Raw genomic sequence first — 20,811 nt, 5'->3', positions numbered from 1 at the left:
GTGTGGTATTAAATTACTGTCCTGGATAGGTATGTTCAGCTGGCCTGGAGTTGATGGCAGCCAAGCCAGCGTATGTGCTACTCTGCCAGGGAAGCTGCAGAGCTACCCTGAGGTCCCAGAATAGAAGGGCATGATTATTTAGAAGCTTTTGATACCAGTTTTCCCTCTGGCTGTAGCTATATAAATCCGCTTGGATACTGTCTAGGACCTACCACGTTTCATGCCATTGTTACTGCTCACGGCTTGGGTGGGTGGAGGCTCCAGTCCTATACTTTCCAAGTTAGAGCTAAGTTTACCCCTTTATATTCTCATAGGAACCCTCCACCCACGTGCTCCTCTCCGATCTATAGATGGCCACGTGGAGCCCAAGCAGGGATTTCTCTGAAATGTCCAGCTGAGAGGAGGATATCTAGACAACACCTACCTTCCTGCCGAAGAGATCATCACTGGATCACTGTAATCCAAGGCCAAAAGCAAGAATAATTGCTTGGATTGGTTGAGTACAGTTACTGGGAGCAAATATGGAAAATGAACCAGACCAGGAGAATTTGGAACAGAACCTGTGTGTCAGGACTGCTGAGGAAGAGTTGAACAAGTCTTTCAGTCTCGAAGCTTCTCTTTCAAAATTCTCTTGCATAGATCTGGATAAGGAGCTGGAGTTCAAAAATGATCTGGTAAAAAAAAAATCTATCAAACTTGTGTGAGTGTGCTGTGTGACAAATGCTCTGAACCTACTGTATTTGCAGCCTAGTGAGCAGGAAGGAGTCTGTTCCGGGTACGGGGTCCCGCCACTCTTCTTTGTGTAGTCAGTCCGTTACCGTGTGTTGTCCCGTGAGCCTCACACTGGTAATCCACGTCACAGATGGACACGGCGTGCAGCTGGGTCGAATGCCTTCTCGGGGTCACCGAGCTGATGCTGGTATTAGAACTCTACCTGGCACTTTATCTGCTTTCCTTCTTGACTGAGTAGTAATGTTTCTGTGACTCTGAGAGTATTAATGACAACTTTTAGAAAAGCTAGTGGTCCCTCACCATGAGAGAAACAAGAAATTCTGCCATGCTTTGGCATGTCATTTCAGTCTCAAGTCTGAACTCAGCAAGGGGGAGGGCCGGTCATGAGATGTGGTTTTGTTATCTTAAGAAAGGAGGTACAAATGTCTTTCAACTTTCCAGAAAGGTCTAGGGCCATCAGAGCAGCACAGGCAGGGTGTTCTTGGCCTTGGGAGTCGCTGGATGTGTGGATGGGAATTGCTGAGTTGAGAGATGATCCAGTAAGCTTGTCCTTTAACAGTGGTTCCGGTTACTTAAAATATTGGACAGTTATAAGATGAAAAGCCTTGTGAACCTTGATTTTTTTATTTAGATTGACGACAAGGAGTTTGATATTCCTCAAGTGGACACCCCTCCCACTCTGGAGAGCATACTTAACGAGGTAGGTAAATAGTGTTTGTCACTATCACTTTTTTAAAATTTTATTTATTTATTTTTTTTGGTTTTTTGAGACAGGGTTTCTCTGTGGTTTTGGAGCCTGTCCCAGAACTAGCTCTTGTAGACCAGGCTGGTCTCGAACTCACAGAGATCCGCCTACCTCTGCCTCCCAAGTGCTGGGATTAAAGGCGTGCGCCACCGCCGCCCGGCTTGTCACTATCACTTTGTGGCATTGATTTTTCCATACTTTTTGGGTTAGTTACACTGTATGTATTTGGATATCTATTGTTCAGTATGGTGGTCCCTACTTACATGTGTCAACTTAAAATTTATGTTAATTACAAAATACTTGAGGTATTGTGCAAGGCCAATTGCAGGAGCTCAGTAGCTGTGTGTGACTAGTGGCTACCACAGTAGCCAGCATAGACACAGGAGAAAACTGTTGGTCAGCGTTGGTCTAGATTTTGAACTTCTCAAGGGTAGAAACTACATCTTGTTCATCTTTTGTCTTTGTGCCCAGCTGATTTACTATCTCTCTGGGGGCCTATGAACAATTGTAATTCACATGAGATAAGGTACCAGTGATCAGCCAAGGAAGATGTTCTACACAAGTCTACCCTGGTGAGCCAGTGACTTTATTTGGCTTAGTTTAAGAGAACACATGACTCAAAAATAGTTATATCACTAAAAATTCCCATCTCAGCATCCCTCACAAAAGCTGTATTTCAGGAGTCCTAACTTTAGTTGGTCTATTAGTCAGGGGTCTCAAGTGATTAATAGAATTTATAGAACGAAATATGCACACACACACACACACACACACACACACACACACCATTTATTATAATGGCTGTGTCCAACTAGTCCAACAATGGCTATCTACCAATGGAAGGTTCAAGAATCCAATAGTTGTTCTGTCCACAAGGCTTGACGTTTCGGCTAATCTTCAGTATATGCCAGAATCTTTAAGAAGTAGGTTCTAATGCCAGTGAAGGAATGGACATGTCATGGAGGGCAAGAGAAAGCAGGCAAAGAGCAAGCTTCCTTTGTTTATTGCTACCAGGGGGTATGGCTCAGATCTTCCCCATCTCAAAAGATCTGGATTAAATATGGGTCTTCTAATTTCAAATGATTTAATTAAGAAAAAAAATCCCTCACAGGTATACCCAGCCACTTGGGTTTTGATTAGTTTCAGATACAGTCAAGTTGATAACCGAGAACAACCATTACAGTTGACTTTCCAAACTATGTACAACCGTGAGGCAGGCTGACAGTGTATGTGGAGTTCAGCTACAGTGGTTTGAATGAAAGTAGCCCCGTAGGCTCCTATATTTGAGTGCTTGGTCCTCAGTTGATAGAGCTGTTTGGGAAGGACTAGGAGGTATGGCCTTGTTGGAGTAGGGGTATCACTGGGAGTTTGAAGTTTCAAAAGCTACTATCTGTCCTGGCGTTAGGGTCACAGACTCTGAGCCTCTAAAAATGTAAGCCCCCTCCCCCCCAATAAACTCTATGAAGTTGGCTTGATTGCAGTGTCTTAGCACAATAGAAAAGTCACTAAGATACTGGGACCTGGTGCTGTCCCTCGCTTCCCACTCTGGAACTAGAGTCAGGGTTATCTCTGCTGGTGATGGCAACGCCATGGCCATGTTACCCCCAGAGGCGAGAGCTATACTGCAGCGCTCCACTCCAGTCCTGTGGCTCCTACATGCTTTCCTCCCTCTCTTTTTTCTAAATTGATTTTATTGAGCTATATATTTTTGTCTGCTCCCCCGCCCCTTTCTCTCCCCTTTCCTTCTACCCTCTCCCATGGTCCCCTTGCTCCCAATTTACTCAGGAGATCTTGTCTTTTTCTACTTCCCATGTAGATTAGATCCATGTATGTCTCTCTTAGGGTCCTCACTGTTGTCTAGGTTCTCTGGGATTGTGAATGTAGGCTGTTTTTTCTTTGCTTTATGTCTAAAAGCTACTTATGAGTGAGCACATATGATATTTGTCTTTCTGGGTCTGGGTTACCTCACTCAATATGATGTTTTCTAGATCTATCCATTTTCCCACAAATTTCAAGATGTCATTATTTTTTTTTTCTGTGTAGTACTCCATTGTGTAAATGTACCACATTTTTCTTATCCATTCTTCAGTCGAGGGGCATTTAGGTTGTTTCCAGGTTCTGGCTATGACAAACAATATTGCTAGGTTCATAGTTGAGCATATGTCCTTGTGGCACGATTGAGCATCCTTTGGATATATACCCAAAAGTGGTATTACTGAGTCTTAAGGAAGATTGTTTCCTTATTTTCTGAGAAATCACCACACTGACATCCATAGGGGTGTACCAGCTTGCATTCCCACCAGCGATGCAGAAGTGTTCCCTTTTCCCCACAACCTCTGCTGCATAAGTTGTCATGAGTGTTTTTGATCTTGGTCGTTCTTACAGGTGTAAGATGGAATCTCAGAGTTGTTTTGATTTGCATTTCTCTGATGACTAAGGATGCTGAGCATATCCTTAAGTGTCTTTCAACCATTTTAGATTCCTCTGTTGAGAGTTCTTGTTTAGGTCTGTACTCCATTTTTTTTATTAGATTATGTGATCTTTTGGTGTCCAATTTCTTGAGTTCTTTATGTATTTTGGAGATCAGACATCTGTCTGATGTGGGGTTGGTGAAGATCTTTTCCCATTCTGCAGGCTGTCATTTTGTCTTGTTGTCCATGTCCTTTGCCTTTCAGTTTCAGGAGGTCCCATTTATTAATTGTTTCTCTCAGTGTCTGTGCTGCTGGGGTTCTATTTAGGAAGTGGTTCCCTGTGCCAATGCATTCAAGTGTACTTCCCACTTTCTCTTCTATAAGGTTCAGTGTGGCTGGCTTTATGTTGAGGTCTTTGATCCATTTGGACTTGAGTTTTGTGCATGGTGATAGATATGGATCTATTTTCATTCTTCTACATGTTGATATCCAGTTATGCCAGCATCATTCGTTAAATATGCTTTCTTTTTTCCATTTGATATTTTTTGCTTCTTTATCAAAGATCAGGTGTTCAAAGATGTGTGGATTGATATCCGGGTCTTCTATTCGGTTCCATTGGTCCTCCTGTCTGTTCTTATGTCAATAAATAAAACTTCTTTTAGAGGTGAGGTCTCTCTCCAGTGGCTCACTAGTTTTTCTTCTGAGCAAGAGCCAGTTGGTTTTGGGATTCTGGCTGTTAAGTGGATACTAAATAAAAAATAAAAAATTAGCAAGGTCTTGTTCAGCATATAAAGATGTAGTTGCTCGCGTACAAAGAGAAATGTTGGATACGATGGCGTGTGTGGGGGTACTATCTTATCTAACTCTCTGTAGTCTAGAAGCATTTTGCATGCATCATTTCACTCCCTTACCCTGGGCACTGCTCTGGGGTCACAGTGCACCTTCCTACCTTCTAGTGAGCTCCCAGTAAAGATGGTTCTGCTGCTCCACCCAGCCTGGGGACCAAGGCGGGGGGGGTCCTAGTTATCTGTATATTGCTTTAATAAACACCGAAAGGAACCATCGCCTCAGGACCCCAAGACCAAGTTCTCAGCACAAAAGAGATTTATTTGACCCAGATGAACAGAGGGCGGGGAGTAAGGTAAGAGACAAAGACAGGAGGATGAGGGAGAGGAGCAAGGGTATTTATCCCAGAGGGAGGACAGAGGACTGAATGTCTCTGGATAGAGAGGAGACAGACATGGCCCATAGGAAAATGGAGGTTTGTAAAGGGGAAGGGAAACCCCATGTTAGGATGAGGTGTTCAGTTTTAATTGGGCATACCAATTAGGTGAACCAAAAGAGGCTTTTGATTGCTGGACTTTAATACTTTGGTAGCTGGACCTTGGTCATCAGTCTCAGGGAATAATAGACTTTGGGAGTGTAATGTAATGGTTTTAGCAAGGCAGAGGGAATTCGGGGGAGAAGAACAAGGCCTGCCAGAGCCACATGTTCAGACACTATGATGAAAGCCACCTGGGGGGAAGGGCTTATTTCAGCTTATGTGTTGTAGTCTGTCACTGAGGGAAGCCTGGGCAGGAACCCAAGGCAGGACCTGAAAACAGGAACTGTAGCAGAGACCACGGAGAATGCTGCTTACGGAGTTGCTCTTCAGGTTCATGGTCAGCTGCCTTTCTTATACCTCCCAGGACAGCCTCTCTGAATTACAAGTTTGTTTATTTTCCTCTCTCTCTCCCTGCCTCTGTCTCTGCCTCTCTCTCTCCCTCTCCCCCCTTTTATTTTCTCCCCTCCTGTCTCTCCTTTTCTTCCCTTCCTCCCAGGGCCCACTGCATGTTGCATTCTCAGTCCTTTGAGGCTGTTTAACGTTTTGGAGACAGGAGGCTGGAGAGATGCCTCCTGATGCCTCTTAGCTCTGAGGGTCGCGCTTCTACTGCATCATTTATACTGTTGTAGACAGCGCCACATGGTTTACCAGCTACTTTCTCTGTGCACACGATTGCTCTATTGGTTGGCTTGAATTTCTAGTTTATGGTTTTCAGTGTCTTAGGGTCTTGTGCATTCTGGGTGAGCACCCTACCTCTGAGCTATCTCCTTGACCTCTGTGTTTTTTTTTTTTAAATCAGTTTGATGGTATAGTTACTTTGACTGTATTTAACTTCAAAAGTGTTTTGTAAGATCTGTGTTAAGACAAAACATTTTCAGATTTTATGTTGATAGCATTGTACTCTGAATCTCTTGCAGTAAAATTTTTATTTATTAATTTGTTAATAAATATTTCTAACAGAGAATCTTTTCTTTAGAGGTAAGGAAAATAAGTTTAGCTGGTCTGGTTAGCATAGTTTAATTAGGTTGTCATTGAGCTGTCTTACTGGGTATGAAATAACCTTAGTGGGTTCTGTGCACAGCCTTGCTCGCACATCTTTACACCCTGGCAACAAAAGCAATGCTCCTGTGGGGCTGGAGAGATGACTCAGCAGGCAGGAGCACTTGCTGCTCTGCAGAGGACCCGGGTTCAATTCCCAGCAGCCACACTGCTTCACAGCCGCTCTTAACTCCAGTTCCAAGGAGTCCGATGCCCTCTTTGGACCTCCTTGGGCACCAGGCACCCAGATGGTGTGCATACATGTACGAGGGCAGAACACTCATACACAAAATAACAATAAACCGAGAACGATAATAAATTTAAAAGAAATGTTCCCATGAAAGAGACTGTCATTCATCGTGAAAGCAGACGTGGCACATTGTTCTTGTCCCCGAGGAACATGCGTGCTCACCAAGAAGGTAATACTGTTACCGCCGTGGGTATAATTTGGTGCCCACTGTGTTAGCGGTCTGTGGTCGATGTTGGGATCAAATAGTGCCATATGGCAGCCTCTGTTCTTGAGAGAGAAGTGAATGGAATTTGGAATTGGGCAGGTGTAGGGAACTCATTGTGAAGGCTTACCACAGGTTATTAAAGGAAATGATTAAAAAACCAAAAGGCAGCTTAAACTCTTCCTCTAGAATATTTGTATGTATAGATTCTCTAATGTTCAGTTATAGCAACCTGAAGGGAGGTTGGGAGAAAAATGGACCTTGGCTGTTTTTAAAATGGAAAGATAAAATCTTCTGAGATTTCGTGAACCCAAGACTTAGGACATGAAATAGCATTCCAGACCTGACTGCCTTGGAGGTTCTAAATTGGAAATTTTTTAACCCAAACCTTTCTCTTCTGGTGACTTTCCTTCACTAAATTTGTTCTTTGACCTCATTATGACCTTGTCTCTTGACCTTTCATAGTTTCCCAGTCTCAGAGTAATGTTGGGTTCACTTCAGTTCTGCTGTGGGGAAGCCAGGAATATCGTGTGAACTTTTTGCAATGTGTGCACAGAAATGTGCACAAATTGTAAGTGTGCAGCAGGAGGCCCCTCCCGGCTGAACAGCCTGCACAACAGGATGCAGAGGGAGATGCACAGCCTGTCCCTGAAACTTCTCTTGGGCGTCAGTGCCCTGTCCTCGAGTAACTGTGATTCCAACTTTACTAACGTCGCCTGCTGTGAACCTTGCACGCACAGGGGAGTGTATGCACACACGCACGGCATACATACTTGTGACTGACTTGTCTCCTCCAGCGCGCTGTTCCGAGGTTCTGTCACATTGTGTTCATCGCCGCTACCCTGCATTTCTTTGAATGTCTCATCTCCACATCTGTGTGGTGACAGCTGAGGATGCCTTCATCTGGTCTCACATTTTTCTTGTGTATGTCTCCTAGAAGTGTGATGTGAGCGTGCACAGCTCAGCTTTGTGAACGCTGCCATGGGCTATCAGTGGTTGTTTTGTAATGAGTCTTTCTCTGTCCCACCAGCCCAGATCCCAAATAATGACACAGAGACTTAATATTAATTATGAGAGCGTGGCCTTAGCTTAGGCTTGTCCCACTAGTGCTTATAACTTAAATTAACCCATTTATTTTAGTCTGCATTCTGTTGTGTGGCCCGTTCCATACGGTTCCTGCTGCTTCCTCCGAGTCTGGCTGATGACTCTGCCTTCTTCTTCCCAGAGTTCTTTCTCTTTCTGACCAAAAGTCCCACCTATACCCTCTGCCTAGCTGCTGACCATTCAACTTTTTACTACACCAATCACAGCAATACATTTCCATACGGTGTACAAATATCCCACAATGTTGTTTTAATATATTCTTTAGAAGACATGTCTGAGACGTCAGGGTGTGAGATGTCTGGTTGTGTATACACCTGTTAACTGTTGGGTTTTTCTGTTTCCTTCTTTGGCCTTTTACACTTATTGAAAAGTAAATAGTGGTTTTTAATTCGAATTTCTCTGAATATCGATGGCCTTGGACACCTCCAAGTAGATTTTGACCGTTTGGCTATCTCTTTGTGAAAAGCCCCCCCCCTTTTAAAGATTGATTTATTTATGTATATTAGTGCTGTAACATCTGCATGCCAGAAAAGGACATCAGATCCTGTAATAGATGATTGTGAGCCACCGTGTGGGTGCTGGGAGTTGAACTCAAGACTCTGACTGCTGAGCCATCTCTTCAGCCCAGGAGTTCTTTATATATGCCATGCAGCCTGCACCCCATCTGAGATATATTTATTAAAATCTCTTCTTTCATTCTGTGTCTCTTCACACCACCGATGGCTGAGTTATTAACATAGCTCAGCTCTTAGACTTTCCCATTGTGACTAGTTATTTGTGCTTCCTCTGAGTAAGAAAATGTTACCAATTCTGAGGCCAGGATCTTATTATCCTGTTTATTCCAAAATCTTTATTGTTTTTCCTTTCATATTTGAATCTGTAATTCATCTGTAATTTTTTGTTTGTATTAATATGAGGATGATCTGATATCATTTATCTACATTCAGTGGATTGAGACTTTAGATCTTAAGTCTGGGAATGTAGCTCAGTGGTAGAACACATGCCTAGCATGTTAGACCCTGGGTTTCATTACCAGTAACACACACACACACACACACACACACACACACACACACACACACACACACAGAGAGAGAGAGAGAGAAGAGAGAGAGAGAGAGAGAGAGAGAGAGAGAGAGAGAGAGAGAGAGAGAAAGGAGGGAAGGAGGAGAGAAGATGAGGACCTGGGAAGTTGAAGCAGAGGAGCAGCCATCAGGAGTTCAGAGTTCTTCTCAGCTGCATAGGGAGCTCAAGGCTAGCCTAGGCTGCCTGAGAACCTACCTCAGAGTAAGTATGGGGCTGGAGAGTTAGCTCAGTGGTTATGGACACTTGCTGTACTTGCAGAGGACCCAGGTTCGATTCTCGGCACCCACATGGTGGCTCACAACCATCTGCAACTCCAGTTCCCGGGGATCTGATGCTGCCTTCTTGTCTCTGCAGAGAATGCATGCACAGGTTGCACAGACGTGCAGACAAAAAACTCACACAGACGGACACACCCAGTTAGTAAACAAAACAAATGTAGGCCTTGACACCCAGCGCTGGAGGTGTCCCAGCTCTGTTGTTATTGCTGAGACTGATGTCTCAGTTTTGAGTTTTCACATGCAGGGTTCAGGGGCACACACAAGTCTGCTAAACTTGATAAGAGTGTGGATTTTTCACAGTTGGGGGAAGCTGATAGCTTCACTGTGTAGAGTAGTTTTAAATTCCTCCTGACTTCCTCCATTCCCTTATTTCCTTCTTTTTCTTTCAGTTGTCCCGCAAGCCTGGCTTTTCTCAGGTGCTCTGTTTTATTTAATTATGTGTCCAGGCTCCTTAAGAAAATCAAATAAGGCTTTGATTGACTCTCTTGCTGTGACCTTTGCCCTGCAGTTCTTCTTTCCCAATTATTTCCTTTTCCTGCAGCAGTTGCTGCAGTCCTTCACAGCTCTCAAGTAACTGTCTCCGTGCCAAGTACAAGCTCATTCTCAGCAGACTTATGTGTGGTGGAGAATTCTGGAATGTGGTGAAATTATAGACTAATGTTGATGTTGAAGACAGATTTCAGAGCCATTACCACATGGCACTTAAAACTGCGGTCATGAAAAAGCTTCCTCAAATAGGGAGTGTCTGAGGAGCAGAAGAGAGCTACAGATATTCCTGACGTGGGCTGAGGAGAAGCTAGGAAGTGGCACTTGTGTTGGGAACCAAGGAGAGAGTGTTTGTCAGTAGGGAAGGCGAGGCACGGAGGACGCGCTAACTACAGTAGGCAGTGGCTGGTACCTTCAGCAGCACTGGAGGCCAGCAGCTCCGAGTGAGAGGGGAAGGCGGAGGCAATGAGCGCGTAAGGCGAACCCTGGAGTAGTGATTGGGAGCGTGAGGTGAGAGCTGCCAGGGAGGCGTTGTTCTTGGTTCAGAGGCAGCTGTACAAGCCAGCTCCTCACCTCTTTCCTCTGCTGTTTGTGGCTGAAGGGCAGGAGCCTCACCCTGCCAAGTCCCTCAAGGGGTGTCAAGATGGACACCTCAGAATCTTCTTTGACATTTCTTTTACTTTTCCACCTTATTTATTTATCTATCTATTATTATTATTAATTATTTTTCATTTTTTGAGACAGGGTTTCTCTGTAAGTTTGGAGCCTGTCCAGGCCGGCCTCGAACTCACAGAGATCCACTTGCCCCTGCCTCCTGAGTGCTGGGATTAAAGGCATGCATTACCACTGCCTGGCTTCCTTTAAAGGATAACCAGGGACTGAATTTTAGTTCGGTAATGCCTCCTTCCTCATGGCCTCCCTTGGTCTCTGTGGTCCTCAGCTGAACTCTGTTTTCCTTCCTTGGTAGACAGCCCTCTAATTGGTCCTTAACCTTCCTCTGCCACAGCCTCTTCCTCCCTGCTTATTTCGGCCTGTGTCCCCATTTATCTTCCTAAAACACTGTTCCCATCTTGTCTCTGCTGCTTAGAGGTCCTGATACCCTCCCTCCTGCCTGCTGGAGATAGTGTTCTAGTTATTGGTGAGTGCTGTTACATACTAGGCCTTGTACCAGGTACTGTAGGTACCGTGGCAGACAAGGCTGATGTAGGCTCTGCTACCACACGGATGGAAAACAGTGCTTTTACAGATTGGACTCCGGCTCATCTTCTAGCCCAGCTTCAGTTTCTGTTCATACACTCCTGCTATACTGCAGCTTCCTTTACCCAGTCCAATCCATGTTAGGAAGTCAAGGTTTCTGCACATTTTCCACCTAGAGTGACTGTCTTCTGTATACCTGTCATATTTTCATGGCAGACATTTGTTTTCTGCTAATTAGCCATTGCTCATCAGCTCACCGGTGAAGCATCTATACAGCCTTGGGTTTTCAAAATACCCTGCAGCCAGCGATGACCTGCATAACGGTTCCTGCTTCTTCCTGCTGTATGAGAGGGCTTGATCTCTGTGTGGAGTCCTGCACCACCTGTCTCTGGGGACTGAGAATGTGTGGAAGAGAAGGAGAAGCAGAGGCAGAAGCTGGGTGCTGTGAAGCCGGCAGTGCCCGGCTCACCCGACTTGACCTTCTGACTGTATCTTCTTTCACCTAGACCGATGATGAAGATGAGTCCTTTGTTCTCGAGGACCCGACCTTGCTAAACATCGACACCATTGATTCTCACTCTTACGACACCTCCTCTGTGGCGAGCTCAGACAGCGGCGACAGGGCCAACTTAAAGAGGTAAATATTCTTGTGTATTATACTTGTATGTGGCCAAAATAGATGATTATTTAAAGTCTTTCTCTTTACAGCACAGTATAATTTGATTATTTAAAATCATTGTCTTCATGCATGGTACAGTCTAGCTTGATGATTTAAAGTCATTGTCTTCATGGTATGGAGTGGCATTTCATTTGCATTTTAATAAAGAAAGCTTGCCTGAGGATCAGAAAAGTAAAACAACCACACTGGCCAGCCTTACAGACCAGGCAGCAATGACACACACCTTTAATCCCAGCAACCACACTTGCTTGCCATAGAAACTGGCAGTAGTGGTGCACACCCTTAATTACAGAACTAGAGAGGATTATAAAACCCGTGGAGACAGCCCTCAGTCTCAGTCTCATTTTGAAATTCCTGGAGGCAGGATCACTACTTTGGACTGAGGTAGAGGTAAGAGCCAGTGGCTGGCTGTTTTGCTTTTCTGACCTTCAGGTTGAACCCCAATATCTGTCCACTTCATTGGTATAGTCTAGTTTGGTTCTTTAAAGTCAGTGTCTTCATGGTGCAGTGTAATTAGCTGTAGGAGGGGGTATAGCCCAGCGGGGACACACTGTAGGGCTTGGCCCTCCTGGCCGCCTGTGTTCCCTGCGTTCCCTCACCACTCTGCAAGGTTAGCTCCAGAACTCTTCATTTCCTTGGAGCAGGCTCAGAGGAGAGCCTCAGGGGGATGGGGACAGGACAGTTGGAACTGTCAATAACCCCAGGCTCAGCTGCCTTTCACCTTCCACACTCTTGGGGAGAACACGGAGAGGAGAGACGTGGAGAAAGGGTGCTTTAAAATGCCTTACTGAGTCTTTGTGCGACCTGAATGCGGGCCAGGGAACCAGCGCTCTTCCGCTTAGGTCTTCCTCAGATTGCTGTCTTGGGACAGGGGTCCCTGAAGGTGTATTCAGCTCTTCATCACAGCGTCTTCCAAACAGATGCATAATTCCGATGACCTGCATCCCCTGTTTACAAGTGAGGGTGTGCGCTTGTTGTCTATCAGGTGTGTCCAAGCTTTTGATAACTCTCACAGGTTCACATTTGAGAACCTGTAATTTAGTTAAAAGGAAAAATCACACACACACACACACATACACACACATACACACACACACACACACACACACACACACACACACACACACAATCTTGTTTAACAAGTTCCTGATTTTGTGCTGAACTGTGTTCATAGTTCCCTGGGCTGCCTGTGGCTCACGGGCAGGAGTTGGATGGGACTGATATGTGATAGTCAGAAGTCCTTGGTGTGCTGTCAGGCTGGGCACTGCCTGCCCGTTTGAGCCTCTCTCTGAACACTTTGACCCGGCCCACCCAGTTTATGCCCATTTGTCCTCACTCTTCCCCACAGTGTGCCTAGGCAGATTAGACGTCTCTTCCCTGGTAGCTGTGCCTCATCTCCCCCAGTAAACAGGGTCCGTTCTTCTCCATTTGCACATTTGTTGTAAGGAGGCTGCTTGTTCATTTCCTGGCCACCCAGACTCCTGACACAACCACACAGAAACAGTGTTAATTAAATCACCGCTTGACCTATTAGCTCTAACTCATTATTGGCTAACTCTTACATATTAATTTAACCCACCCCCATTAATCTGTGCATCACCACAAGGTCATGGCCTACCAACAAAGTTTCAGTGCGTCTGTCTCCATGGCTTATCTCTGACTCCGCCTTCTTCCTCCCAGCATTCAGTTTAGTGTCCGCCCCCACGCCCCCAGCTCTAATCTACCCTATCACAGGCCTAAGACAGTTTCTTTATTAACCAGTGGTATTCACAGCATACAGAGGGGAATCCCACATCAGACATTCCTATTTCTGGTCTGTGCTTTTGTATTTAGAAGTTAGGATGTGGGATCCTCGTAGTAGGACCTGTGACTTTCTCATTTTGGGATCAGCAGAGCACATTTTTATTCAGAACAGGCGTACCCTGATTAATGTTTGATAAAAGTTTAAGGTGTCCTCATTACTGGTGCTGAGGAGTGTAAGGAGCAGCAGAGCGAGTGACAAATGACGACAGACTGGGGAAGGGAGGGGGCAGAGGTTGTCAGGCAAGTGGGGTGGTGCAGAGGCAGGGGCAGGAGTGGTGGTGGCAGGAGCCATGGTCTGCACAGATGTCCTTCGGGAGAGCAGGAGGAGCAAATCCTGTGTCAGGTGGACAGGGAACATTTGGAGCAAGGGAAGAAGAATGTTAGCTTGTTTTCTTGCTTGAGACTCTCTGAGCCTCAAGTTAGAGCACATCTTAAGGTTGGTCTTTTAATAATAATTATATAATTACTGATAATTAATAACAGCAGTTTTAGTTTCTACTTTTAAGATGTATATTCTTCTCTCAGAGCTGTGGGGTCCTACCTTTCCATCCTTCTGCTAAGTATTTCCTCCTCCTCCCTCTCAGGAAGAAGAAGTTGCCTGATGCCTTTTCACTACATGGGTCGGTTATGCGACATTCACTCCTGAAGGGAATATCTGCGCAGATCGTGTCTGCCGCTGTGAGTGTCTGTCCTTCCACAGCCAGTGACCTCTAGTGGTTTGGTGGAGCAGGAGTGAGCACGAGCAAAGCCCGGCTCTCCTTATGGTTTTCCCATTATTTTTGACTTGCGAGGCATGGCTGCACATCTTGACATAGGAGTCCTTGTGACCGTGAGAGTAAAGGTCTGTGAGCATTGCGGTATGCAGAATGAAGTGCGGCAGCCAGCAAAGAGAAGCGCTGTCTGCCGTCTCCTTGCGTTCCTTTCCAGGGTGGCTGCCATCTTGTGAGTTTGGCTGAGATGCAGTGCTTAGTTTTAGCCACTTTATATAGACAGATGATTGGTCAGGATTATGACCAATTGATTTAAAATAATGGGCAAGTTTTTTTCATGTGCCCTTGTGAAAGAAGGGAAAGCCATGCCCTGATTTGGTGACTCAAAGGAAGCTGAGAGAGGGGAGAGGCGCCACTGTGAAGGGAGGCAGCCCTGACGAATAGGGCCGCTGTGCATGCAGTGGCTGCAATGGAATTTGTGACCTTTTTTTTTGAAAATGTCTTAGAACACTGGGTTAGGTGAAAAAGTAATATTTAGCAGTATTGAAGACCGTGGTCTCTCAGATACTCTCCCTTTGACCCACAGCCCATACTCGTTTAGTCCGTCAAGTCTTTTCTGTAGAGGACAGGGATGACGATATACTGATGGTGGCAGCAGGACCTCAGTATCGCTTTATGTTCTTTTCATGGTGTTTAACATTTTACATATTTAATTTGAAAGTTATTTTTCAAGAGAACGAGAGGGTAAGACAGTAAGAGTCGTGACATCCAGTGTGTTAGAGAAAGCTCTTTTGCAGCCAGGAGGTGATGCGCATCCCGGGCAGCAGGCATGTCCTGACGCAGCTGATGCACACATCAGACAGGATGTTAGCTGTAGAGGTGGCCAAGCAATGGAGCGTGGGCAGTGCCCTTCCGGCTTTCGGCGGAGAGAAACTCACATTTGCCAGAATGGAAACCACCTGTTGAGGATCACGTTTCCATGACATTTTCTGAATCTAACCCTTATGTAGGTGATGAAATTCATTCCTTTCGAAATCATGACAGACCAGAGCAGTCATTTGACCCACCTGTGCAGTTTAAAAAATATTTTGGATAATGGAGACTGAGCTAGCGCTCAGACACTGAGCACTGATTAGATAAACCTGCTCCTTAAAGGGGCTTCCTCCCTCTTGAGGATGAGGGGGCAACCCTAATGCATCCCAGAGTGTGTGCACTCTGCTCTCTCCGCATTCTTCCGGCTGAGCTGCTTTGGCATGTTCAGATAACGCTGCTCTTCCTGCGCCAGGCACGATGCAGTGCTTTCCTAACCCTGGATCACCAGCTCGATTTAAGTTGCATGCTTTCCCGTGACAGTTGGTATGTTAACATGTAAAGCTGGTTCTGTTTGGGGTGTTATTCCTGAACAGCTGCTCACGTGTGCCTTCAGCCTTGTGGACAGGGGTGTTATCATACCTGCTTGGACCTTGATCATCCCAACTTGGAGTCCATGCATGAAAAACACTTAGGAAACATGAAACTTTTGAGTCTTATTGCTTAGTTTTGGGATCCTTCTCAAAGTAATGTGACATATGACTAAATTTAAAATTAATTCAAATTAGGTTTTTAAAGGAATTTATTATCTTAAGGATGAACTTTAAGATATTATAGATGCCTCAGCACATGTTTTATTATTGTTTAAAAACATATCCCCTGTGCCGGACTCTCTTGGGGGCTCACCCACACCTCAGCCAAGTCATTAGTGGAGCAGCATAGGGATCTGTGTTCTATTAGCATCCCAGGGACGGTCACAGAGTGGCTCTCGAGCTGCGGCATCACCAGTTCCATAACTTCCTTAGTTACCTCTCTTGCCCTCCTCCTTCCCTCCATCATTTCTCTCCTTCCCTCCTCCTTCCTCCATCGGTTCTTTCCCTCACCCCCCCTGGCTTTGCTTTAGCTCCTTGCTTAGCTGTGTCACTTTTCTTTTCCCTGTGTGCTTCCCATTCATCTCCACTTCAATAGTGCTTTCGCTTTTTAATTAGCATCCCAAATCGCAGGCTTCCTTATGGCATTTTCATAATGCTTGCTTTCGGTTGACCCACCCCCTACACTCTTCTCCCTCATTTCCCTGCTCCACCACCAGGAAAATTCCAGTTTCTTACCCGCATCTGTCATTTATTCCTTTTGAAGTCAGATGGCTTCTACACTCATTTGAATGTAGTTTATGGTTTTCATCTGTGCCCTCATCCTTGCTTTCTCTGTGCAGAACAGAGCACAAGTTGTACATCAAATATTTATATCAGGCCCTGTGTTCCTCTGCTCCCCCTTGACAGACAGGATGCAGGATGATGTCCCAGCGCTGCATTCCCACAAGCTGTTATAATTAAAGCTTAAACAGCCTGGAGAGACACCTTATACCATTCTTTGCCTTTCATTGTGTCCGCAGGACGGTGTGTTAGGATAAATAGAGCAGTACTTGCTGTTTTCTGAGCACGTAGAGATCATTGTCAGAACAGTTAGGTGACTTAATGTGTCACAGTTACTGGCAAGGAGCTGAACTGTACTTGATGTTTGGCTTCTTTGTGACCGACTGGCTCTTCCCTGACCAGCTTCGTTTAGTCACTGGAGTTAGTCCACTGGAGAGGAGCTTCCTACTCAAGAGATGCGGTGCCTGCAGCGAGTCCCCTTGCCTTGAATCTTTGATTCCACCATTTTGAGCCTGTGGGACTTCTAGTCTGTTTACACTGTGAGAAACAAACTCCTTTCCTTCTTTAAATTTCCATTTCCAACCCGCACAGAAGTGTCTGTTCCCATTAGTAAAACAAAGCAGTCTTCTCTTGGGCTAATATGCGTTGAGGGCTGCAGGTTTGTCATTCTTACTGGGGGGGGGGGGGGCGAAGGGTGCCTGCCCTTCCTCCTCAGCTGTTCAGGCCCAAGTGCACAGAAAAAGAGGCGAGGGAGGGGGACTTGATTGGGGGAGGGGGAGGGAAATGGGAGGTGGTGGCGGGGAAGAGACAGAAATCTTTAATAAATAAATAAATAAAAAAGAGGTTGCACGCTTACCTTCAATACCAGTATCTTTTCCAATTCTTCCCTTTTAAAATCTCTTTTAGGACAAAGTAGATGCTGGCTTACCCACAGCAATTGTAAGTATACCTTTAATCCCTCAAGGGAAAGGTTTTAATTTCACTGAGTTCTCAGGTTTACTATTAAAATATTGAGGGCTGGCATGATAAATTCTCAACTCACTTTCCTTTTAGTAATCAAGTTTAAAACTTGCTCTTGCTGGATTTTGATTTTTCTGCTTTATTGTTTAGCTCCCTGGCTCTTGCTCGAGAGCAGGGAATGGAGAAACAGACCTTTCCAGCATTGGTTCCCCTGTGAGCTGTGTCCCCTAGTCTATCAGGACTGGAATAGTAGTGAGTGAGCTCACTCTGGTAATACACATTCCACAGCTACGGACCGCAGGGCCAAGCCCGCGGATAGTGGATAGTGTCTGGAGTGGCTGTGGCAAGCTAGAGAGGCTGGAAAGTGCATTAAGGACCTGCCTTCTGGTTCTCCTCAGCCTGTCTCACTAGTCACTGGTGAGGAAGGGGGCTCAAGTGGCCCATTCTGGTGGCTCTCGCCTGCTGGTGATAAACTGGAGAAAGTATTCTCATCCTCCACATTGCTAGAAGGCCCTGCGTGAGCCATATAAGTACCACTTCAGTTGGCTAGAGAGCGGGTTGGTGTTTAATTTTAAGTTGCTTTAAGTCAGTGGTTCTCAATCTTCCCTATACTGCAACCCTTTAATGCCATTCTTCATGTTGTGGTGACCCCAACCATAGAATAATTTTCGTTGCTACTTCATAATTGTAATTTTGCGACTGTTATGGATTGTAATATAAATAGTCTTGGAGATAGAAGTTTGTCAAAGCAGTTGCGACCCAAGAACCACAGCTTTAAAGGAAGCCAAATGAGATATAGTTCATATATCGTACCGAATATGTGATATTTTGGTAACATTTCTCTTAAATTTAGAGGAATTCTTAGACGTAAAGATACCCTGGGCTTGATTTCTCGTTTTGCTTTCTGGATGAAATTCCTCATTTCTGTGGTCAGCGTGCCAGCGGGTGCAGAGGAAAGCGGGCAGCAACTCCAGCACTGATCGTCTTTCCTTCTGTTTCCAGGCGGTGTCCAGTCTCATAGCCGTGGGCACATCTCATGGATTGGCTTTAATATTTGGTAATCTTCTAAGAATTTTCTTCCTTTAAATATCGAGATTCCTTTTAGGTTTTATAATGCCCTTTAGTTATGTTTTATATGATAGACTTGATCTTTCAAGGACACAGCAAGGAAGCCATGAAGAAGTAGCAGTGGGTGTCGTGAAGTTGAAAGTGATGGGCTCACGGCTGCGCTTCCTACTCTCTGCACGTTTCCTTCCTTCCGTCTGCATGGGGAAGGTATAGCTGCTGCACATCCGCTGTGCTGCACACCCGGGCCGGAGAACCTGCTTGTCAGCGTGTCTCCCACCGGTTGGTGGTGGGGACAGGTATTCAGAAAGGTCTCCAGGGAAACGGATCCCCAGGTTTCTGAGTCATCACCATTATAAATCTTTCTAAACTGAAAATAAGTTAGCCTGTAATTACCTTGTTTTCTGAGTTAAGAGAGCATGAATAGTTTGACTATATGGTAGAAATTAGTTGCATTTTTTCATTTTTTTCTCTGAGACTAATCAGTTTCATTCGTCTTTTGCTTTTGAATTCAGTATCAAGCAGGCTATTTTGATCTTTTTAAAAACGTGAAGCCCGTCAGGTAGTATTCTCAGCTCTTTGTGTGTGTGGGTGTTCGCTCTGGGGCTCGGAGCCTGCGTATCTTAGATGGGAACTAGCAAGGGCTGCCCGGTAAGGGTTACTTGAGGGCGTTTTATTAGCAGAACCATAGTTTGATTTCTGTGAGTCTTATAGTTTTTACCATCCATGCAAATAACTAGTTCTTTCCCATTGTTACTGAACAATTTGACTTTCCATTTATAAATTTTCCATTATTCCAAAAGCTTTATTTGACATATAATTATATTATCTGGTCTTTTCAGATGTGGTTGATTTAAATAATAGTTTTATTTCTTGAAGAGCAGAAGGAGAGAAACAAAAGTGTCATTTCCCTAAGAGAACTTTAGAATTGAATCTTAAAATGGTATCTTTTTTTTCCTGTATAATTGATATGTATCCATAGTAGGAAATGTACAAAACATAGATTGTGCAAGTTGGAGACTATAAAATATCAAGTTATAATATCTAGGACTAATCTTCAGCATTTCTGTGTAGCCATCCATCCCTTTCCCTACATATGTGTATAGCTGTATGCATATTCCTAAGGAGGAATGTGATAATTCAGAGCCGCTCTTCATTCTTGTGGGCCCCTCCCCGTGCATTTTTGTGTTTGAACGCAGCATCTTTGTTCCTTTGAGATGTCTCACTGTGTTCACTGTGTAGCGTAGGCTCGGGCAGAACTTGCTCATATGGCCTGGATTGGCCACAGACTCATGGCAGTCATCTTGCCCCAGCCTCCCAATGTTGAGAGCACAGGCATGGAACATCATTTTAATGGACATGCAATGTTCTTTCAAATGGATCCATGAAAATTTAATTAGCCTTTTGCTCAAGGAAGCCTCTTCAGCTGTTTCTAAACACTAGAGTCACCTGCAGCTTTATTTCTATATTTTTTTTGCATATGATCATTTTTAGAACAAATTCCTACAAGTGGAATTGTTTGGGTTGGAACACGAACATAGCAGGTGGGGAGGGTCTTGTTTTCCTTTGAGGGGATAATCGCTATTAGATGATTAGATTTGGGGGGAGGGTCTCAGAGTCTTATGTCCCACTGCTCTAGTTTTAAGTGTCTGAAGTGATCTACACGCACAGTCAGGTTCAGAATTAAACAGTGCTGGCTCCTAGATCAGCTGTCTCCTGTTTTAAGCAGTTCTTTTCCCTGAGTGAAAATGAGGCAGAACCGCAAGAAGTAAAGGCGACTTAGGACAATCACGTTTGTCTGCCAGGAGAGTGTGTGTCAGTTTTTCCTTCCTGTGTAGCAGGGTCCATTTTCTTCAGCTTTGTGCAAACTCTCTCTGTTCCTCACTAAGAGGTTGGAAGAGTGGGAGAGTGTTTCTAGTTGTGCAGGAAGTGTTGTGTTAACGCGGAAGAGCGCGTTCACTCTTGGTGCTGTCTCCTTCATTTCCTTGGACCTGTTGCCTGTTTTCCGAAGCCCTCAGCAGTTTTCCTGTAGAAGTGATGGAACAGTGGTCTTTTCTTACAGCTTCATGGGAAAGAAAGTATGACAGAGTGGACATTCTGAGGAAGAACCATAGTGTCTGGCTTTGCACTGAGTTTTAATAGTACAGCTAAATTTTACTTGCTTATAGGCGATGGATGTTTGGACAGTGCTTTTGAACAAATACATTAAAATTTGTTAAAAAGCCTAGAAACAAATGGCAGACCCCGTGAAGTGTCTAGACTAGCTGTCTGGGTTAGATCTGGTCTTTTAAAAAATATATTTGTTTATCCCAGAAACCTAGCAGGAAGCCTGACTTTGTTTGAACACTGATATGTTCTCTGGGAATCAAGTCTGAGTCACTAAAACATAAACCCCGCACTTCTGAAGACTTGTGCAGTTGCAGCGTGCAACACCGAGAGTGTCTGGGTTCTCACCTCACACAGGGTCTCAATACAGGTGTCTCTCTCCCTTAGACCTCCATTTCCCTTTGCCCTCAGTGTGCTCTGGTGATGTGTCTCTTTGAAATGGTTTTGCTTCT

The 20,811-nt window shown here is 44.8% G+C and overlaps 1 protein-coding gene across 1 annotated transcript in view; it reads left to right on the top strand.

The window, feature by feature from the left end:
* Vps8 (VPS8 subunit of CORVET complex) overlaps positions 1 to 20,811 on the top strand; it is a 216,249-nt gene that overhangs the window by 13,959 nt on the left and 181,479 nt on the right. The window contains exons 2-7 of the mRNA XM_075968097.1: positions 315 to 674; positions 1,364 to 1,432; positions 11,360 to 11,490; positions 13,920 to 14,013; positions 17,135 to 17,167; positions 18,191 to 18,245. Coding sequence (XP_075824212.1) covers positions 522 to 674; positions 1,364 to 1,432; positions 11,360 to 11,490; positions 13,920 to 14,013; positions 17,135 to 17,167; positions 18,191 to 18,245 — 535 coding nt within the window. The 5' untranslated portion in view covers positions 315 to 521. The remainder of the gene's footprint in view (positions 1 to 314; positions 675 to 1,363; positions 1,433 to 11,359; positions 11,491 to 13,919; positions 14,014 to 17,134; positions 17,168 to 18,190; positions 18,246 to 20,811) is intronic.

Source organism: Microtus pennsylvanicus, chromosome 1 (assembly GCF_037038515.1).
Source record: "Microtus pennsylvanicus isolate mMicPen1 chromosome 1, mMicPen1.hap1, whole genome shotgun sequence".
Lineage (NCBI taxonomy): Eukaryota > Metazoa > Chordata > Mammalia > Rodentia > Cricetidae > Microtus > Microtus pennsylvanicus.
The sequence above is the reverse complement of the archived record's forward strand: the minus strand, read 5'-3'. Positions and strand labels throughout refer to the sequence as shown.